The 22,422-nt window shown below is 49.6% G+C and overlaps 1 protein-coding gene across 4 annotated transcripts in view; it reads right to left on the bottom strand.

Moving 5' to 3' along the window:
• Positions 1–22,422, bottom strand: part of SSH2 (slingshot protein phosphatase 2) — an 89,769-nt gene that overhangs the window by 8,089 nt on the left and 59,258 nt on the right. For 3 of the 4 annotated variants that reach the window (XM_068656346.1, XM_068656347.1, XM_068656344.1), the window contains 10 exons: positions 20,621–20,685; positions 16,551–16,672; positions 14,158–14,226; positions 13,319–13,384; positions 11,982–12,176; positions 10,054–10,147; positions 9,802–9,930; positions 7,264–7,310; positions 5,911–6,057; positions 3,944–4,144 (listed from right to left, as the gene is read on the bottom strand). In XM_068656346.1, the coding sequence (XP_068512447.1) occupies positions 3,944–4,144; positions 5,911–6,057; positions 7,264–7,310; positions 9,802–9,930; positions 10,054–10,147; positions 11,982–12,176; positions 13,319–13,384; positions 14,158–14,226; positions 16,551–16,672; positions 20,621–20,685 (1,135 nt within the window). Of the gene's footprint in view, positions 1–3,943; positions 4,145–5,910; positions 6,058–7,263; positions 7,311–9,801; positions 9,931–10,053; positions 10,148–11,981; positions 12,177–12,298; positions 13,258–13,318; positions 13,385–14,157; positions 14,227–16,550; positions 16,673–20,620; positions 20,686–22,422 lie in introns of those variants that run through there. The other variant, XM_068656348.1, reaches the window with a different exon arrangement.

Raw genomic sequence — 22,422 nt, 5'->3', positions numbered from 1 at the left:
TTTAATTGACTACAGGATCTGGTTCTTAGCCAACACACACTTCTCCATTTGCTTGCAGGTAAGCACCGGCCAGATGGGACAGGGCCCCTGGTCTTGGATGGTGGCACTGAAGCCCCATTTCCTTGTGGCTCCCTCTTTGAAAAATTTCAGTGGTCAATCCCCAGGCCCTGGTAACCAGAAAGGGCTCTGTGCGTGTGTACGTGTGTGAGTGAGACAGGAAAACACAGAAGACATCCTCTACAGTCAACAAGCGGCCCCAAACACCACCTGCTTTTCCACAGGAAGGAAGGTCAAAAGTTCTCCAGCTCTTGGAAAGCCCCTTTAGAAAGGTCTGAGCAGTCACAAAGCACTGCACCAGCTTCGTTATTCCCACCTGCCAAAAACAACCAGCCCATGTTCTGGGCTTACAGAGAGCAAAGGAGGCAACTTCTCGCCATGAAACCACACCAGCTGGCCACATCTGCCAGGGCTTTGTGAAGTGACCATGGCCACAGGGCTGTGCTTCCACCGCTTGCCCCTAGGAGGAGAGCAGATACCACAAAAAGTCCTCGAATCTGCAGGAGACTTGGCCAAAGCTCCCTCGTCCCCTGCTAAGCGTGAGCAGGCGCTCCCAGACACATCCACGGGCTGCAATAAGTTAATTAACAGAGGCTACTGAGCTAATTACAATGCAGCAATTTAGTTGTGGGTGCCCAACAGCTAGGGAAAATGATCCATCGTGGATTTAGCTCCCTAGCCCCATAAACCAGCTGCAGCCTTCCCATGTGGCACAGGGCAGATCCAGGTCCTTTCAGAGGAGAAGAGGAAGGTCTGGATGCTGCAGGGCACTGCTGTGGGGTGTAGGTGCTCCATCCCTCATGGGTTTTGGAGCAAAGCAGGACACCAGCACCAGAACCGGGCTTGTCCATGAAGGAGGCTCCTGCTGAGGCTCCATACAGGATGGCAAGGATTGCCCGTGCCTCTGCTTGGGTGACCTGGGGAGGATTGCTGACGTTTTCTGAGCTTCAGTGGTGCTTCAAGCCTTTCCTAACACCCTCCTCAAACTCTGTCCACCAGCTTACAGGCCCAGTCCTGCCCACGGCTCAGCACCTCGTGCTGGGGCACTTCCAGCTCTGCTGCTTCAGCACTCAGCTGTGCCTGTGGTTTGAAAGTCAAAATTGCCTCTGTGCAAGGACAAACCAAACGTGCTTAGCACAGCCCTGACCTGCGATCAGAACAGATGTCAGCCAGCCCCGGGTAGGTGCCTTGCATCCTGTTAGCTTGTCACCTCACGCTTCCTCCAGCCTTACAGCCTGCGAGAGGTGCTAAAAACAGGTCCAAGAACCAGAGCCCACGGCCCTTCCTGGAGCCCACAGGCACTCCTGGCCTTCTCAGGATGGGGAAAACAGCTCATGGATGTGCTAGCACTGAACCTGGAGCCTCCTGTGGCAACCCCACACGGCAGCCAGGTCTCCAGGCCCCCGTGTAAAGCCACTGCTGCTGGGTCACAAACTGCACAAGGACGAGCAATGCCAAGCACTCTTTTGCTGCAACTCACCCATAACTAATCAAAGAAACAGGGCTAACTTCTCTGTCACTATCACCGGAGGGAGGGGATGGTTTAACCAGCCCCAGGAAGTACAGCTGTTCCAAAGCCCAGCACACGTGTTGTTGTGCAGGCAGGGGGGTTTTCGTTTTACAGCTGGAAAACATATCCCAGTTGCTGTAAGCCCAGCACAAAACTGTAACCAGATAGTGCGAGCACATGGCTGCCCTCCCAAACCTTCCCTCTGAAATCCGAGCAGTCACATGAGCGTGAATCCGATGGTTTCTTGTTTTTTGTTTTTACCTGGCTTGGAATACCACGGGAATAAACAAGGCAGCCAGAGGGCAATGCTAAATAACAGCCAAGAAAGGGGAGAAAAAGCAGTTAGAGCCGAGAAAGGAACCGCATAAAGGAGGACCGTTTCTGCAGCACGGAGGCTATTCCTTGCTTCAGTGAAGCTTCATTTACTGCAGGCTTTTTAGCCCTCCACGCACAGATGTAATGCAGTGTTCCTGCATTTTTTAAAGCCTCACGAGTAACTGTGTTCATATGGGGACTTGCAGAGTAGGTCAGGAGCTGTGCTGCGCTCAAGTGGGAGGGGAGCCACACACCACGCAAACGTTGGCAGCAAGAAAGATTTACCTCCCGAGGAAAAAAAAAATACTGAAAGAGACAGGAGAAAAAACCATCCTTAACCAGAATGTTTGTACAGGGTGGCTTTGTACGTGTGCCACCAGCTCACAGGCTGACAGATTACCCAAAGCGATTGCAGGGCTTGAAGATGTGGTACGCCGGCTGCTACCAGCCTAGGGCTCTTCGCAGGTGCTCACCAACCTGTGAGGGTTGCACAGGATGTCGGTGTGCTTTTCCCATCTGAAAAGCTTCTTTTTGTCCATTCAGTGCACCCCAGAGAGATCTAATTTCCTAGCCCGCCGGCGCTATGTAGCACACCACAGCGGTCAGGTCACCTCTAGCTCAGAGTTAAGCACTGACCTTTATTCACTGGTACCAGCAGTGGCATCACATGAGGCAGCCAAGGCAGGTGTGGTATTTGTCTCAAATGGTTTCCTCAGTGCAGAAGAGCAGCATTTCTTAAAATATCTATTTGACTGTGACCTATCCTGAGAATCCTCCTTTTTCAGGTAGAAGGAGTCACTGTGGCATCCAACATTTGGGGAACAGGGAAGAGGAAGGCAGGCATGGGAAGAGGTGGAGGACAAAGATCCTGTGGGTGCACCTAAACAGGGAATAAATGAGCTGGGAAATGCTCTCAGGTTGCTCGTCTGTGCTGAGAGAGAAAGAGGAAGCATAGTGCAGTGATAGGAGGAAGTCACACCAGGGGTTTGGTGTAAAAACCAGGAATCCAGACCTGGCCTAACAGCAGAGATGACAAGAGGGCTGGAAGCAGGTGGACAAAGAAATCCTGAGCACAGAAAGGGAAGGGAGGTCTTTGCAAGTGGATAGGAAAGACCAAAGGGACAAAAGCAAGATGAGGACAGAGATGAGTGTCCTGCGTGTCCTGAAGATAGCACGTGGGTACCTGAGCTGTTGTGAAGAACAGCAAAGGGCAGGCACATTTCAACCGCACTAAGGTGTGAAATACTTGGGTCAAAACATGCACAGAGCCACCTCCTGTGACAGGAAGGGCACAGCTTGGGTAAGTTCTGCTTGAAATTGCTCCCCTGCAAGGCACACCAGGATCCCAAACAAAATACTGTACTCTGGTGAAACACGGAGTATCACTACCTCCTTCCAGCTGATCACGTGGAGGCATTGCTTAACAGAGCTTACAAGCAGATTTCTCAGAAACTTGCAATATTTATGTCTTTTTGCTAATCAGGTGATAGGTTCGGGGTTACAACACACTTGCCCATACCCAGGCCCAGCTCCAGACCAGCCTCAGGACTCCATGCAGGAATAAACACTGCTGTTGCAATGCACAGAACATCCTGTCCCCTCCCCTAACACCAACACTCACCAAAGGGATCTAAATAAAACCGCACCAGCTGCTGAGGAGGGGCATGTTCAACAGGGAACTGTAAGGCTGAGATGGAGACAAAGCGACTTCCCTGCCAAGTGATGTTACAAGCAATGGGGACATCGTTTATCTCTGCTGGAGCCTGCACAGATCTGAATGCTGCACTCAGATAGCAGCTCACGGGATGCTACTCTCCAAAAATAAAAACAAAAACAAACCAACCACCAACCCTAGAAGCCAAACAGGCTCCTAAAAGCTCTTCATTATACCCATTTTCCCAAGCTCAGCTGAGATAACCCATGCAAACAGAGCACTATCTTCCCCCAGATAACCACGACCTTACTTAATGCAGCGATGAAAGTCCTAATTAAAATAACAGAGTCAATCATTTAAGCGTTATGACTTAAAATGGGTAAATCTGGGTCACTCCTTCTGCTCACCTGGCCAGCAGGATGCCTTGGTATTCCTCCAGCTGCCGCATGAAGCTGGGGTTGGGCTTGGTGACGGTGCGCCGCTCCTTCACGTAGTCGTAGGCCCTGTCCAGGTTCCAGCCGTACTCCTTCATGGCGTAGGCGATGACCGTGGATGCCGAGCGGCTCACTCCCATCTTGCAGTGCACCAGGCACTTTGAACCATTTTTCCTAGAGCAAGAGAAAGGCAAAGAGTCATGAAGCAGAAAACACAGCCTCTGAGAAGCTTAAGAGCACAGCGACTTCTCTCCTTGAGCACTACCAAACATGTTTTCAACACTGTGGCCTCGCTTGTAGCCTCTTGGATGTGATCTGGTAATCCAATTTACAAACTGGAGCAAGACACACGAAGAAAGTGAAGAACAAGACCTTAATATTCTTAACAGGTTTTGTTACAAGAGTTCTTCCAAAGCTTTTATCACAACGTGGACAAACATCAGTTGTTATGAAAACTGCTGAAGACTAACACAGCATCCCTACGCTACTGACAACGTACTGGGTTTGGCAGCTGGCTAGACAAAACCAACACTGCTATGGTTTGGTGTAAGAAACCCTGCCTAGCCCCCTCCTAGACCTCTCTCCCTATTGAGAGAGATTTTTCTCATGGAAAGGAAAGCAAACAGAGCCTTTGAGCACGATGAGCAGCCGCTCTGCCTGGGGGAGGCTGGTCCAGGTAGCGCCCAAAAGGGCAGCCAGCACCCAGCTCCAAGGAATTCAGAAGTGTTTCTCAGCCATGAAATCGGAGGAGGGAGGTTAGCGGGCCCTTATCTGTCTGCTCCATGCACTGGGCAGCGCTGGCGCAGAGCAGGATGAGAAGATTTTGATTTGGCACCTAGAATTTTCTCCTTTAAGTGCCAGGTTTCTCGACTGCCAGCCACGTGAAGTTCCCACAGGACAACCAGGGAGGCCACGCTCCTGGTGACCAACAAAACCCCCAAACCTCTGACTAACAAGCAGACAGTGCAAAGAAAGGGGTACGGTAATTGGTCCAACCTGGAAGATTAACAACTTCCATCACCTCACACACAGAGCTGAGGCCCAATCATTCAAGCCCCAGTGGAAAATATTCTGGGCAGAAGAACACTTGTGAGGATGACAACACTTCAAAGTCAATACTGAAGGGGAAACAGTGATGTCTTTTGAAGAAACCATCTTAAATTAAAATAAATCTCTGTAACTTGCTCAAGAGAGCCATACTCAAACAAGTCAGCTTTTAAAGTCTATGAGAAATTGCCAGCACCAGCTGTGGTTAAGAGAAGACAGACTGCTCTAATGGAAATAATACTTTAAAGGCAACATATGCCAATCTGCTTTCTGACCAGTTTTCCCTCAAGGAGGCTGCTGAATTAGCTGGAGGCAGCTCATGTAACTGGGATGCAGTTCTTTGCAGCAAAAAGGGACTACTTCCAACATCCACTATCAGATTACTCGGCGTAACTGACAGCTCGGAGACCTATCCAGGCATTTATCCTGTAAAAGGGAAGAGTTTGCTCTGCATCACACAAGAACCCACTTCCAGACTATGGGCTTCACAGTACTACCTAACAAAGCAGGGAGCAGCTTATGTTTGTGTTCAGTTTGCAAGATTTTACTTCTCACTTTTGATAAGCCCTACTTGATTTGTTATTGCCTTTCCCTCCCACCAGCACACTGCAGATCCACTGCACTCCTTAAGCAGCAGGTGAACTTTTAGATCTCTGCTACAGATCTCCACGATTTGCCTGGACTGCAACTGGGCAGAAAACACTCATTAGTCCTGCTTGTTTCTTTTACAAGCACCTGTAAGAATGACAATGTGTGGAAGGCAACTCCAAACACTTAGACTACAACATGAATAGGCAGGCAAGAAAGAAAAGCAGTTGAGAAAATCAGTAGGAGAATAATCAATGGTTAGTAATACATCTTCTAAATGGGTTTGTTCTGTTCTGAAGACTTACTTTGCCTTGGAGATGAATTTGTAGGTGTCATTCCAGTAAGCCAGAAGATCTGTTGCTTCTTCATCATACACCCGAATATTGTGGTACTCAAAGAGGCCCGGGAAGAAGTTATCTATTTCTCGAGTCACATTCAAAATATACCGCACCCTGCACGGAAACAGACAGCAGATAAGAATGCAGAGCGTGCAGAGCACAGTGAGTTCAGAGACATCACAGCTGCCAGATAGCAGCTTCGCCTTGCTTTGTGATTGGCAAAACTCAAAGCATTAGAAGCTGCAGTCTTGAACATATCTCCTTGGAAATGAGGACTTAGCACAAGGAAGCATTGGCTCACGCAGACAAAAGGTTTTTCTGAGCAGTTCAGAGCTCAGCCCCTGATTTAGAGCTTAGCCTCTTCCTGCACAGCCTGTCAGGTTGCTCTGCTTGCCCCCACCACCTCTCTGTTTTAAGTGTTCACACCACCTGTGTCACAGGAGCTCCTGCCCAGGCTGTTCAGTTAGTGTCTGGATACTTTCTCGAAGCCCCTTTGTGAATCTTTCCCCCTGCTGCAGCAGTAACACAGAAGAGCACTGCGAGGGAGTGACATCCCTTTTCCCTAGCAGGTCTGAGATCGTTAGCAGTCAAGTGGGACCCAAGGAAACCACAGCAGACCCTTAGCTCAATAAGGGGAGTCAGTTTTGATATACTGATTCTCCATGGAGCAGTAGTAATTCAGTTCAGCAGAGTGATTAGTTTTTTTTTTTCCCCTCAATGGATTGGCATATATAAGCCAAGCCTGTAAATAATGGTTTAATTGTGTAATCCTGGTGCTCAGACCCACCTGGTCTAGAGACAGGACACTAACCTCAGGTCTGAAAGAGAGGAAAGGCAGAAAGCAGAGGAGCCCACCTAAGCCAAGGAGCGACAGGACTTGTTTCCTCCAGGCCCCACTCGAAGGAACAAACGCTCTTTGACACGTTTTCCTTCCTGCCACAGCCCGGAGGTCCAGACTCCAGAATGCCTCTGTAATCGCGAGGCCTCAGCCCAGAGCACCAGGCTGGAGCAAAGGGCACGGGGCCAACTCCGCAGCACCCAGCTAAGGAACTGCAGCTTGCTGCTGCTTATAGCTGTGAGATCACTGCTGGCCTCCTTCGTTTGCCAAGGGGATGTCAGTCAAGGTCAGGGAACGGGATTCTTTTACTTTAGGGTGCCTGCTTGTGGGACACAGATTTCAGAGGAAGCGAGAGCTTGTTCAGATCTGCAAACCCTTTAATGAGACTCAGGTTACACAGCAGGTAAAGGATAGAGTTTGTTGCATAGACAAGTGTTGAGGCCAAGCTCTCGCTTTTAAGCTGATGGCCTGGAGCTACTTACCCTCTGTTCTGCAAGTCTTCCAAGTTGGAGGCGTTCCATTCAGAGCCCTGCAGGGAAAACACACACAGAGACACATCAGCCAGCAGGAAGGCATGGCCAGACAGCTGATAGAGGGATGGATGGTCACCAGTGAACCTGAGGAAGCTTGCAAGCCAAGTGTCAGGGAGTAGGTGTCTCTTGAGTAGAGGAGCACACAGAAGGGTGGTAACCAGGCTGGTGTTCAGCCCCTTATCTCACCCCATCAACCAGACCTGTCCCGAAGCAGCGGGCAGCTCTGCAAAGCAGGAGCCCAGCACCATACCCTGGCACTTCTTGTAAACCGCTGAGGAATCGACCTCAAAGATGAGACCGCTCCACCCTTTCCCTGGAGGCTGCTGACAGCTCTGCCCCACAGAAGGGAGGCTGCTGGTGTTTCAAGCCATCCAGGTGCTCTTTATACATGAAACACCCATCTTGCAGATCAAAGGCAGCAGCACTGTAAGCTCGCTCGATATACACATTGCCTCCCTGAACTCAAAGCCTGTGTGAGCACAGGAACAAGCAGGCTTTACCCTGGTGAGCTAATTCTCTTCCCCAGGGCCTCCAAGCCGCTTGCTTCCTGCCCAAACACAAAGAGCTCAGCTGAGGACAAGGCCACTCAGACAACAGCTTCCTTCCAAAGTCACGGTGTGCAGGCTATCTGCTTCACAGGCGTGCTCCTGCATCAACTACAGAGCTCGCAGAGAAGCCCTGAGCACGCACAGCCCTCATCTAGAGGTAGGCACACACCCAGGGAGGGCCGTGTTACTGTTCTGCCAGTGATCAAGGACAAGTCTGGTGTCTTCTCCTGACACAATAAACAAGATGTCTTATCCTGATGCAACAAACAAAACACGGCTGAACTACTTCCCAAGACAAACCTTCATAATGAGGGCATTGCTCACGGGTTCAGCACAGATGGGACTCTGAATTCTGAGCAAGACAAAGGGGGCAAATGTTTCATGCCTCGATGGCCCAGATTCCAGCAGAATCTGCCTGTGGCCACAGATCTGGTCAATCCCAAAGTCCAGAGCTGCGCACAACCTGAAGGAGGACCATGGGGCTCTGTGCTGTGCTGGTCAGAACCCGCCAACAGATGTATTGTGGTTCTTGGTGTACCACACTAGCCCCCAGACTTGGTTTCATGTTGTCTCCTTCTGGCCAAGGAAGGGTCCTTTAATTCAGGCCCGGGAAGCAGCGGTTTCCACAGGTATGGAGAACAATGCTGCGGTGGGTAAAGCCTTTTCTCCTGTCCTTTGATCCACAATCAGCAACATCACCAGGTCTCCCATTTCCTGCTGTGTTATTTTAGCACTCCATACGTAGGATCCCACAGGGCTCTTGCCTCCACCCGGTAGGAAGCAGCTCTGTGCCTCCCCAAGACCTCACAGCACAGCTCTACCCTGTGGTACACACGCTGCTGAATTAAGCTGCTGCTCATCAGCACAGGGCCTGCTTGAAAACATTTTATCCCACACGTTAGCCTCAGCCCGCCTCCTTGGTGTTGCCTGCAAACTTTATTTAATGGTCTTGTTCCCATTAAACGTACTCAGAGCCAAGACTCCGGGCTCTGCTTTGGACTGAGCTGCCTGCGCTGCCTTTGACTAGCACTGTAATCCTGTAACAAGCCTCTCCTGGGAACACCTAGTCCACAAAAACACATTACATCGGAGGTACTTGAAGTTTCCTGGCTCCACCCCACCACAATTTCTTGGGAGCACTCACATTAACATACCCCATCCCTTCTGAGCCATAGCATTAAGCTTCAGGAGGCTGGGAGAGGCCGTCTCCGTTTGGCCAGACCAGCTGGTCCAAGAGGAATGGCTTTGTTTAAAGCCGAGCCAAGCTCGCAGGCTAGGCAGCCCAACCAAACCTGCGTCCGTTCCTCCAGGGCTGGGAAATCCAGCGGAGTGCTGACTCACCAGAAGGAGGTGTAGCAATTAGACAGGCCCCAGCAGCAATGAAAGGCAACTAAGCAAGCAAAACATTAAGAGGCGAAACATTTATGTTTCCTTAAGCGACTGATCTCCAGGATTCTTGGTTCAACTCCTCCGCTCCCCCTGGATCGCATGAACTCAGAACTTTCCATGCTGTAAAAGTGTCGTTCCACCTGAATTTTACACAGCCTGTGCCAACTGCTCCCCTCCCTCTTTGCTGTAGCTGTGTCCTTCCCAAGAACTTGATGTGTGGGTACCCTGGCCAGCTGAAGCTACAAAATTAGTCTTACGTCAGTGGAAACAGCGCTGAGAAGTTAAAATTGAAGACTTTTTTTTTCCATTTCACCCTCTAGTGACAGGGACTACAGATTCGCTGGTATTTGGTAAAACTTAGCACAGCCAAGCAGTGCTCAACAGCCCTAGTTTTTTGTGTCTTGCTTAACATTATGTGACCTCGGGACCAGCCAACCTCTCCTTTGGAGATCCCTGAAGTTCCTCCAAAGCCCTGCTTCAACCAGGGCACGGTGAGAAGGGGTAGGTGTGCTCACAGCTGGAGCTCTGTGGAACTTGCTGTCAGGCTTACCAAAAAGACGTGATCAAATATCTGCGTGGGGCTGTCCATCTGCCCGAGGATCACTATCATTTCATTGTCTATGAACTCTTTGAACTCCCGCAGGTTGCACACCATCTGCATCTCCAGCTCAGTGCGTATCTGGGTGGGGAGGAAGAACACAAGGAAACCACGTGAAATTTTCTCTTTTGGTCTTTTCTCACGGCCAAAAGAGCTCTCTACTTTGTGCAACAGTGCCTCCGGTGCTGCTCCCTCACCACTTACCTCTTTTGATGTGATGTTCTCCAAATCTTTCTGCATCATGATCTCCCTTAACTTGGTCTTTATTAGCCGTTCCGTGCGTTCCCGCTCAGTCGGGCTATCACAAGAGAGAAACAGAGTCAACAGGAGGGGAAATGAACCAAACTTATGGCACTTTTAAAACTGGCATTGTTCAGCCTGGATACCCCACAGAGTCTCAGATACTCCTGCTACTTTCCCCAAGCACATCCTCAGCTGAAAGGAATTCAGGTGACTGTAAAGCCCGGTTTACATTCCCAGTTGTATATGAAAGAGACCAACTGAACGCTCCTAATCCATTGTAGTCATCCAGAGACCCTCTGGTATTTGGTAAAATTTAAATTGGGAAGGCTGCATTATACTCTCTGGAGCAATATCTGAGCCTCTCCCTACCTTTCTTGGAAAGGTAACAGCTCCAGAGTTCCTTACATGGAGAGAAGAGGGCAGCTAAGCCTCTGTGCATTCCTCCAGCCTCTGCTGCCAGGGGCCTTATCACCAGCTGCAAAAATAGCCTGCCTAACACCAGGGGAAGTTGCAACAGAGCAGCAGCACAGAGCTGCCTGACCCATCACCATCTCAGAAGGGGCCCAGCGGTAACATCTCCCACCACCTTTCTGTTCCTCTGGAAGGCTGCCAGGATGGCGACAGCACAGACACTTCTGCTTTACAAGTGCCCAACTGGTGGGTCACAAATAAAAACCATCAAAGTTCCCAGTCCCTTTAACCTCAAGCATTACTCCAGGAATCGATTAAGAGAATGCTGCCCAGGTGTCCCCAGGAGATAATTCAATTCCTGCCACCGGGGAAAGGGTGGGCTACCTAAAATACATATATATATGAAAAGCTACGAGAATATTAATCTGACACCCTGCCAAAACTTCTCAGCCGCCCTCCTCATACATTAAAAAACAATCAAGTGTGAAGACCTGTTCACAGCTGAATAACTGCGTTAGCATTGTTATTCACTCACTGAACTCCAACAAAATGAAATCTCTGAGAGCATAAATCAGCCAATGGCACCGTTACACTGGGAAAGCAGCTGGGGCTTGTGAAGTCATTTCTTCTAAAAACCAGGCAACTAAGCCCTCATACTTGGCAACACATCTGGACACAGAGTACTTTGAGGTTAAATGGTATCAGTACCATCAGCAATTACTAATTACAGAGGTTGTAACCCTCGAATATTGACAGCCTATAAATTCTGCCTTTCCAAACTGACTACGCATCTACGTCAGCCACTGTTTTAGGCCGTACATCACCAGACATCCAAGCATTTAGCTGGAGACAGCTTGGGACCTCCAGACAGCCCTGTTCCATGCTTAAAGAGCTCCTCAGAGCCAAGAAAACTGGCACTGCTCCTTGTCCTCATTCTCTTGTGTATCAGATGGATGCCAAAGAGGATGCTTCCAAGCTCACAGACTTAAGTCCCTACCTAAAGGCTTCACACCAAAACGAACCGTGTAAGGAATAAAGACCATGTTGTTCCAAACATGTGCTGAGACATGCTTCAGTGTAAGAGCAAAGTCCAGAGAAACCTGTTCCTTCCAGACAGCACCAGGCCTGGAAACCAGAGGACAAAACTAACAAACAGGAAGGCCCAGGCAGCAGATTGCACCACACCTATCTCTACTGCAGTAACACAGCACTTACCTTGCAAAGATACGAGAGCCTAAAGCCCAAGGTAAACAAACAAAATGAAAACAGAGGCTGGAGGAGACGGAAGGGAGCCCCAAGAGGGCAAAACTTCCAGCACCGGTGTTTACCTAACCAGGTCCGTTTATTACCTTGAACAGGAAATCTCTCCTCATTAGTACCTAATTACGAGCAAAGTCTGTGCAACCAGGCCTCCTCTTCTGGAGGCTGCACTGCTCAAAAGCCAAACACCTCCGCTCAGCAGAGTGGGACCGACTTACACATCTGTGAAGAGGGCAGGCGAGTCGGGCCGGTGGGACTGCACATCTTGCATGGCATTCCACTCGTTGACCGACGACTGGTCGGAGTTGATGTGGCTCTCATAGTAACTGACCCACGTGAGGAAGAGGCTCCCTGGGTAGTAATTGTTGCTTCGTGCCACTTCACAAGCCTTGTGTAAACTCTGCAGGGCAGACCTAGGAAGGGGAAAAAATACTTGCAGGATTATTATTTCTTCCTCAGGCTGGCACTGAGCACAAAGCAGCTGCCAAATCCTGGGTGCTGCTCGTGACCCAGTGGGTACAAAGTCTGGTGCTACCTGGGCAGGGGCTGTCCTGCAAGGATCACCACACTGCAAGAGCCTGCTGCCTTAACTGAAGACACACTCCTCTTGCCCAGATTAGAGCAAAGATACCCAAAATTCAGAGGGCAGAGGCACCTGTGTCACTGGCTCCAAAACCAACTGCCTAAGCTGTGAGTATGATGCACAGCAACTGTATCCCATATGGGTGCTCTGACCAATCCTGCTGTGCTGTCACCTCTCCACATGCAGGGCAGGGACATCCAGGAACGAGACATAGAGAGCTGCACACCCCAGGGTTTAGGGCTTGACTTCACTGAGGTGTTTGGGTGTCTGCCCTCCCTCACTGCATGAGGGATGTTAGAAGTTTCTTCAGCTGCTGCTGGGAAACAAATCCCTCTCCCCTATTTTTAGCTTGTTTTAAATCTTTGACTGTGATCAGAAGAATCCAGGTCAAAATCACTGGGGTGACACAGTAGCATGACACCCTGACGGGGGATGTATTTCTGCAATGCAAAGAAGCTTGAGCCAGAAATACTTTAATGGCCACTACATTCTTACATGAACCACCCTAAAAGGAAAGAAAAATGCAGGCAGCTTCTCTTTCCTTCTTGCTATCACAATGTACATGTCTCACTGGAAACAGAGACTCCTAAAATACGTACAGAGTGTATTTCCTTATTTACGTCAAATAAAATATTTCAAATGCATGCTCGCATTAATAGAAAATTCTGCTTTGGAGAGCTTCAAAGCAGCAGCCCTTTGCAAAGAAAATTGCCCTATTCCCTCCTGCCCCCAGCTGCGATGAAGGCGCGGCTCCAGCAATGTTATGAGCTCGCTGCTGCCTACCAGCACTTGCAGGCTTTTCTTTTTTTCCTTTGGCATCAAACTTCCTTCCCTGTCCCTGAAGGAGACTGCTGGCTGTTGAGCAGGTCTCAGGATACCCGTAACGCAAAGCAGCACCTGCTTTTTAAGAGCCCGAGAAGCCAAAACACCTTGGAAAAAGGATCACTGGGACAGATTACAGTAAGTGCTTACCACATCGCCTGTACAGACACTGGCTTGAATATGTGAACCCTGTTATCTGTTGATACGCTGAACCCACTGGAGAGAAGAAAAAAGGCACAGTAAAAACGTGTTCCAAAAGTAGGTTTTCAGTTAACAACAGAGTTTGTAGCACGCTAGAACAGCAAAGGACTAGCCCTATGCACACTGCTGAGTTCAGCTAGCAAACAGATCAAAATAGCAGGCTAAAAGCTCTAAAGTGACTTTTTTTTAAAGCGGCTGCTGTTCAGGAACAAAACTAAGACAGGGGCACAGTGCTGGGCTGTGCTGATTACCTTGGCAACACAAATTCAGTGCCACAGCTGGGAGCAACAGAGTGCAGCTAAAGTGATCCTGGGGCAGCTACCAAGGAAAGAGAAGTCATTCCAAGCGCTGCGCCGGACAGCCTTTGTGACTGGCACAAACAGGAGCCTGCAAGTCAGGCATCTGCTTGGCAGAGACACATCATTCTTACTTCATGTTCAGCAGAGCGCTGCCTGCTGCAAGCGTGGTGGAGGAACACATAATAGGATCCCTTTAAGAAGCTTTCACTACACACCCACTCAGCAGCAAAAGCTCCTTTACTCCAGCTTAAACACACACACGAGCCACTGTCTCGGTGCGTGTTTATTCACAGGGAAGTCAATTATGGGTGTTCCCTGTGACAGCCGCTGTGATTTAGGGGCTTTAAGTCTACCAACCTGGGACAGGTCAGCAGCAGGAGGCCTGCTGGACCTGCTCAGGCCATGACTTCATTTGAGGCCTCCTCCGTACCCCATACTGCATCACTAAGACCCTCTGCTACCAACCTAGAAGGTACAAAGGACACTCACCCGTCCCCATCCAGGTGGATCAAGGTGTCACTCCACAGCGGCAGCACCAAACCCATTGTACAAGTGCTACTGCAATGAGAGAGAGGAGGTCAGGGCATCTACGACAGCACCGTGCAATTATCCAGATCTCACAGCAATGGTTGCAGACATTTGTATTCATTAGGAAAAAAATAAATAAAATAGATCCCACGGTTGCTTCAGGAACAAACAGAGTCAGTGTTGTTTTCTACAGGTGTCTGGCAGGGATTATCAACCAGATACAAGGTACAGCAGTGCTCTTTCAACCAAGCTTAAGGGGTTAATGTAAACCCAGGGGAAAAGCAAACAGGATTCAGAAGCAGCAAGCTCCACACAGGTCAGAAGAGGCTCTCAGTGTTGGGTCAGCTCAAGGCTTTCTTTACACATTAATTTAGCTCAGGCTCAAGTGTTAAGTGGTTTGGTTCTCGCTCTGATTTTGCGATCCCCAGCTTTGTTTTCTTGTTTGTCCCTCGGCCACAGGTGCTGGGAACTGGGACCAGTGTGGTGCAGTAGTAGGGTGACTCCCTCCCGCACCTACAGGTTGAGCACAGCCACCTCTTGGTGATCCTACTCCTTTCTCAGCTGCTTTGACCTCTTTGCCCTCATGGTCACCTGCTTTCTGAAAGGCTAAGCAAAAGGCCAATTTCAAAGCAGAAGTCAAGTGATAGAAAAAGGCATGGGCAGAGGAACCACAACACAACCTGTAGCAGGCTGTCAAACAAAAAAGCGCAGTCTTAAAGCTGCAAAATTGGTCCATAATCGAGGCAGCATCTTGGAGAAGAGTCAGAGCCACTCGCCTCCTGTCCTTAGGCTTTGCTCTAGCTGCTCTCAGATTTCCACCAGCCCTAACAGCCCCCATCGGTGCCTGCAGCTCATGAAAAGTAGGGGAAGAGGGCAAGACGTGAGGCTTCGGAGGGTCAGCAGGCACGAAGCCCTGGAAACGCGCACGCCTCGGAGCGACCGGTGCCCAGCACAAGGAGACACTGCGGCACGCAGCTATTTCTGTTGACAACATGAGATGAGCTCATGGAAAGATGTGTTTTTAAAAGGCTTCCCAAGGTGGCCGGGGTATTTTTAGTGATACTGTTCAGCAACCGCTTATCAGAGACCATAGCAACAAGTCTATATTGAGTTATAAATACCAAGTGGGCTAGGGGAGGGAGGATCAGACTGACCATCCACAACCTCAGTAACTCTAGGAGAAAGCTGAAACAACCCCGCTATGTTATTAAAGCCCGGATGCCAGTGAGCTCTCAGCTATCAAAGGTGGCTGTGCTGGTGTATCACAGCCAACAGCAGGTTCCAGGCTCACAGCAACCTGTGCAAGGACAAGTTATTCTTACACTACCCCGAGAGCATCTCTGAGCTGCAGCTGTGCACACACGCACAGGCAGGGACCCGGGAGCCAGCGGCAGCATCGGGCTGCTCCCCCTTTTCAGCAGGCATCCCTTGAGCTGAGCATCCCAATCAAGCTACTCGAAACTAAGCGTGGTGGCTGTCGTGCTCAGCAGGCTGCTGGGAAGGTCATTTCATGGCCAAATAGTTCCAAAAGGTTTCTAGTGACCCTGCTAACTGCCTGAAAGTAATTTCTACCAACTGCGGTCATCAGCAAGATTCACTTCCATGTCTAAAATCAGAGCTAGAAAAAAAGCGCCTGTACAAAAACTTCCAAAATGTTTTGCTTTTTTTTTTTTTCTTATGTAGACCAAGATTTACTTAAAATTCGTTAAAAGATCTGTGCGCCCCCATGCCCTCTCCAAATTTCTGCTGCTGGGGATGCTGTCTCGTGGCTTGCAGTCACTCCTGCAGCAAAAGCTGCTCCCAGCCACGTTCTCCAGCCCTTGGAGAGGTGAGCAGCAACTAAAATCGATGAAGCTTTTGCTACAGCGATGACACACTAATGCCTAGGGAGAACACGCGTTGTGTCAGATGTGCCATCAGCAACCCTGACATTCCCATCGGGCCCTCTGTGCCCTGACCTTGGCAAAGCGCTGCCTGGCAGTCGATTTCCTAAGTGCTCTCCTGAACCCTGATGTCCATCTTCTCAAATCACAGCTTTGCTTCTTTGCATCCAAGTCCTCCCCACATCTCATGTGCAGATACAAGGGTTAGGGACCTTGCCTTTCAGAGACCACTTAGGGCTCTTAATGTACTCACTCAGGCCTGAGACTTGGAGGAAATGCTGACCTGTGCTGTTTCCTTTTTTTTTTTTTTCCTTTGAACTCCTTTCAATTCTGGAATTCTGGTTCTGAAAAAAGGCGTTAGGCTGGAAGACCTGCAGCAGCCTCCAGAAAGCAGATACCAGCCAGGGGTTTCTGCACTTGACTCAACACGTGGTGAACACAAGGACTTGCCCACCCAGACAGCACACGTACCTGTCGTTAGAAGAGAAATCCATCCCGAGGACGATGCTCTCCTCCGTGTCTTGCCTGCCGTTGGTAGACACTACCACCATGTAGCGGGTGCGGTTCTGGTACGTGCTTTCCAGTCTTACTGCCTAAGGAAACGAAGGAGAGAGGTGAGCAGTGCAGGCAGCAGGACACACAGCACGACCTTCACGAGCCACCTTTCCATGCTGAGTGGCAGGCGCAGAAGCGGTGACACAGCTTGCACGGATGTGATGGCCCGGACTGCTCAGCCAGGGAACCAGCAGAGCAGGGAGAAGTGACTTGCTCTTACACACAAAGCTCTCCTCGACAGCTGGGGTGCTCCCGGGGCCTTAACACACTTTTCTGTAGGCTTGCTCCGTCCTACCAAGGCTGTGGTGAAGCAGCAGCCTACACAGCCCTGGTTTATGCACCCTCACGGAGCATTACACCTCCAGCAAGGCTGTAAACCATCCTTTTCACCCTCACAGGGTTTTGTTCCCAGACAGCTGAGGTTCCTGTAGCACTGCGCCGTACTCGTGGCTGGGCGCAGATTGCTCTGAGGGTGAAAGTCGCGGTGCCTCGCTGCTCCTGGCACAACCACATGCACCCCGTGGAAGAAGAGAGATCCAGCAGGACTGGAGAACGCCTGGATGCTCCCCCAGCCCAAATATCACTAACAGCGTTCAGAAAGCAGCCGTGCAGCTAAGTTGTGTGCATCAGACCGATGAGGAAGTTCCTGAAAGCCTGCACCAAGGCGTAACGCTCCTCCAGGAGCCAAAGGGAAGTGAGAATCGAAGGGACTCAAGCAAGTCGTACAGACAGACTGCTGTTTTGCAAGGAGCCCGGGGAAGGGAGCTCAGCTTTGTGAGCTTTGCCTATCCCTATCTGCAGCAGACAACGTTTTATTTGCAACACTTTTTGGACTCCTCACCCCTCGCCTATCCACCAGCCAGTAGTTCTCGGCCACCTACAACAGAGGTTAAAACAGCACATGGCAATTAAATCAGAGCTCACCGTTTCTCTAGGACAGGAGACAATGCTGAGAGCAGCTTGAAAAGCTTCCCAGTGTTGCGGGGAGCAGCAGCCCTGGTGCTGGGGGTGGAAGAGCAAGTGCAGGCAGAAGAAGTGTTCGCTGCGCTTTCTAGACTCATCCTATTAGTCTAAGACTAACAGAAGGTACCCAAAGGCTGATGCCAGCAGACAGATGTGCTCTGTACAGCAAGACTGTGCCCCACCCCGTCTCTTTAGGATAAGTCATGCTAAAACCAGCCTTATTTTCCTCCTTGCGCCTCGAGTCACTGGGGTTCCTTTGGGAAGGCGGCGGATCAAAGCGGGCAGGCCTTCGAGGTGCGTGTTCTGCCAAGGGAGGCTGTTTCTACAGCTCACCACTGGCAGCAAAACAGAAAGGGTGCTCTTCAACCTAGAAGAGCAAGCATTCACCGAGGTCTCGGTGGTTAGAGTCAGCATCGACATTAGGATCCAAACCTCAAAGAGCAACGAAGATTTGCCTAAAGCAGGAACAAGCAGCCAAGAGCTGCCATGTCCAGGGCATCCCCATGAGTGCTGTTTGCTGCTCGAGGACAGTGCAGCAGCAAGAGGATTACCATAATCTAACTTGCTTTGCTAAACCAATTTGGCTAGCAGTAATTAGAAGTGTGGCTTTAATGTAAGACCCTTTAGCAGGGGACTGGCCAAACAGCAACCCAAGGTCACACAGCTCCACGTCACTGGGGGAGGATTTCCAGGGGACCAGATAAGAGAAACAGAGCATGGCTTGTTGAGGCTCTCCAGACCAACACTTCCATCCTTCCCTCAAAGCAAAGGGCCATCAGTGGAGCAGATAACGCATTCTGCTAAATTTGCTGGAATAACGTAAAAGTGAGCTTCACGTCCTAAACCAGTCAAGCTCAGAAGTTACTATTAGAGGCTGAATATGCCCAGCAAATGCAAATTGGATGTCTGATCTCTTCATTAAGCACTAAGTCCTTATGCTTACCCAAGAGTAGGAGTGCACCAAGTAACTAAATGGTCTGCTGCCTTTTAAATTAAGGCATTTGAAATCCCAATCAACCTATGGAGGACGGCCTAGCTTCAGAGACCATGATGACGTGGGAAGGTTTCTCTACAGCTCATCTGCACAGAGCCTTCTCCTCAGTTTGGTGACATTATTTATAGTCTATTCATGAACAAAAAGTTCTCTGCATCCTCCCAGGACCAGCAACGTTTTGCTTAAGTTTTATGCTCACCTAAACACAAGCCAACTTTAGCTTTTGTTGCATTCCTGTTTCATCCCAAGTGTTGAGTATTTTACCTGCCCTCATGAACAGCACCTTCCAAAGTGTAAGTTCATACTGACCTTTCATCTTTTTGATGCTACAGGGTAGCAGGTGTTTCATACAGGATCACAGTTCTCACTGGGACATTTGATTTGAAGGCAAAAAGAAGTGCTCGAGTCTTCTGAAGTATTCTTTTATTATTAAACACATATAAGTGAACAACTCCCTGCTCCGCTGAGCCCCAGGAATACTTTACATCAGTTTGTACACTTTCAACTCCTTTTCCTCCTTCCTACTGATCTTACACTCACACCATTCCTCTGATTCTGCTCATTTAGAGCTAAAAGCTCTGCCAGTAGCTCCAACAGAAACAAGAGTTGTTCCAGAACTTAAGTGTGGGTTTGTAGAGGATTGGATTCCTCCGCTGCCCTCTGAGCTGTGAAGCCTGCCCTCGGAGTGACAGCAGCCAACACAAGAAGACAAGAATGCATTTCTCTCGGTACTGTTTATATTTCAAATCTCATTTGTATCTACTATTTTATGAGAGAGTCTATTGCAGCTCTGCACACCCTTCGTTCGTCAAGAATCAATTAAATTCAAGTAGACTATCGAACTTAACCTCATGCAAGATTTCAGCATTCCAAATGGAGCTCTGAACAAAAGGGTTTATGTCTCAGCCCACAAAGTCCTCATTCAGCTGTTAAGGCTAATTTGTCCCAAATCACACAATGTAGCCAGTGATATTGCCGAACAATGACTTGTTCAATAGCTTCCAATGTTCTAACCCCGGCTCAGATTTTGAAAAACACTGAGAACCCCCCAGTCCCATCACTTTCACTGAAATCTTCACGACAGCAAGGTGTGCCTGACAAAATTTGGGAGTAGGTCCTTCAGTTTGCGTATGACAAATTAGTTTCTGTGGTTGCTTTTAGAGTTAAAGCACTCTGTAGTAACTTGGTCTGTTTTATAACTATACTCCTAAGATCAGTCCGACTCCAGCACAGCTCAGGAGGATTCAACAAAGTCGAGGTGCCAGAATAACACTTCTGAGGCTGGCAATCCTGCTTTGGGCACACGTTGCTAAGATGCACCAAGACAACACGGCAAAGGAACTTCAGGCTATGAAGTGATGAGAGATGCAGAGGCACTGCAGTCATGCCTGACCTTGTAGAGCACTTCAACATGTCCTAGACAAATTCCTCACTGCTCTTCTTCAGCTTCTGGAGGTCTCTAACGCAGCCTATCAATGCTATAAATGGCAGCACTTGGTTTTCAACCTATCATTATAGGATGCAACAACCCAAAAAAGCGGAAAGACAGGAATCAACATGGGTACATAGCCACACGGGGATCTTGTTCATTCCTTCCGGATAAGCCTCAGCATTTTGGGATGCAACCAGTTAGGAGAGCAGAGTGAGGAATACAGCTGAGCTAACAGGGAGAGGCAGGTATTTGTGCTGGTCAGACGTAAGTCATCTACTCCTGATATATTAATAGGACACCAAGTTAACTTACCCAGCTTCTCAGAAAGGGCTGTAACAATTGCCAGAGCACAGAACTACTCAGTACTTGGTTCAGACAAAGGCAGTCTGCTTGCCATACAATTTGTCTCCCTGAACAAGCAGGCCTATAATAAGTTGCTTTTTTCCCCTTGTGGTTGTTGAGAGGACTCCCCAGACCTGACGATGAAACCACTGGCACACACACACAACACTGCTTTCAGGAGTTACACAGGTGTATTTGTCAAGTGGAACTTAACCTTTATATTCCTAGCAGGAGATAAGCAAAAAGCCAGCCTACCAGTCTGATGTTGTCTTCTGGGCGGAGCAGTATGAACATGGCCTGCAGGTGTTGCTGGAGATCCCCTGGAGGAAGGAAGGAAAGGTGAACACTCAAAAATAGCTTTAAATCACATGCAAGCTCCTCGCTGTCCAGCCAGAGCAAATGTCCCCCAGGAAATCTGACACGTCACAGTGAGTGTCGCCACTTCCACCCACCCCCAGATGACAAAACTCCAGCTCTTAGTCAGCTGCTCTTTGCTCCGTGTGCTCACCTGTTCACATTTCACCATGCTCTCTCCCGCTAAATCCTGTTATCTTTTGAACAGAAGTAAAAAAAAGTTTCAGTACTCTTTGTTCCTTTAAAAGGTAAAACAAGCCAAGCAGAAATGGACCCTACCTCGTGGTTCAACATCTCATCTACCGCGTGGCTCGCATCAGGAGTCTGCCATTCCTTTTCCACCAATTTAGTACTCAGAGCAAAACTCTCACCTAGACAGAAGGGTCCCCTTCTAGGTGAGGTTTGGTCCCATCGTACAGCCCACACACTTCTGTGCCAACCCCATCCAAGAGTATCTACGAATTACCACCTGAAAATGACACAACTGTAATTTTTCCTAGAAGATGCTTGCCACTCCTTTACTGGTGAGGCTGAGAAATAGTGAAAGAAAGAAAATAGCAGCCACACAGTAACTGTGAAGCCTTAAAAGGCCTGAGGGGCACAGGATCCTCAAGTAGCAGACATCTGACAGACATAGGAGGTGCTTTCCATCACTACTCCTGTGCTCCACTCCCTGGCCCGCAGGGAGCCACGAGCTTTCTGCTCAGCGCATCGCCCGCCGGGCATCAGCGAGCAACAGCACCTCCAGCAACGAGCTGCTTTTTTTGATCATTACCTGGAAATTTCACCTGCGTTCCCAGAAAGGAAAGCTCAAGGCTGCCAGGTGGCACACATTGTCAAGCCAAGGAGCCTTCCCTCTCCTGCCCTCTGCCACCCCTATGCAGTGGAGAAGCTAAGTTGGGGCAACGCTGCTGCGAAGAGCAGGAGTGCTGGAGCATTTGGGACAAAGTTTCGGGGATTTGTAGAAATAAGGGAAGCTCGGGCATGGGGCAGCACCCAGAAGTGCCACATAGGAGTAGGGAAAGAAAGAAAACGCTGCTTAAGGAGAGCATTGTAGTCACTTATCGCTGCTGCAGCCCCTCTCCTGGTGGGAGGAAGATAAGCTTGTGCAGAGCGGGCTACACAGGACGCAGCATGCACTGCTCCCCCCTTCCTTCCTCCTTTAGACACGTTTCAGCATATGGAGAATGAGTCAATGCTCCGGGAGAGCGTTTTCACTGGGGGGTGGGAAATCGAGGCGAGCAGCCGTGCTAGAGCAGTCCCACACAAAGCAGCAGAGGTGACGGGCACCCGAAGCCGCTTCCTGCCCCAGGACATTGTTCTCGGTGCTGGCACACGCTGCCCTAACCAGCAATTATTTAGGGAGACAGTTAACGAAGGAAAGGCCAGCTCATCCATCAGATGCTTCTCCTCCCAGGGGTGCAGTGGGAGACAGGATTTCCCTGTGTCAACACCAGTGCACGAGCCCTGCTCAGTTCCTCCAAGCCCCAGCTGCAGCAGGGACCAGGAGCCCAGCAGGCTCGACACTCCCACTGCTGCAGGTGCCAGCAAGCACCCAATTTGGGGTATCCACGTGTCTGAAGCAACGTGAAACAAAAGATGCTTCATTTTGGTTTTTCCCTCCCCAAAACATAAAAGTTTCCACCTATTGCTGCCGCTAACTCAATGTCAGGAACCAGTTTAGGAGCTGAAGTTCCCAGAGA

The sequence above is a fragment of the Anas acuta genome, chromosome 19 (assembly GCF_963932015.1).
Source record: "Anas acuta chromosome 19, bAnaAcu1.1, whole genome shotgun sequence".
NCBI lineage: Eukaryota > Metazoa > Chordata > Aves > Anseriformes > Anatidae > Anas > Anas acuta.
The sequence above is the reverse complement of the archived record's forward strand: the minus strand, read 5'-3'. Positions and strand labels throughout refer to the sequence as shown.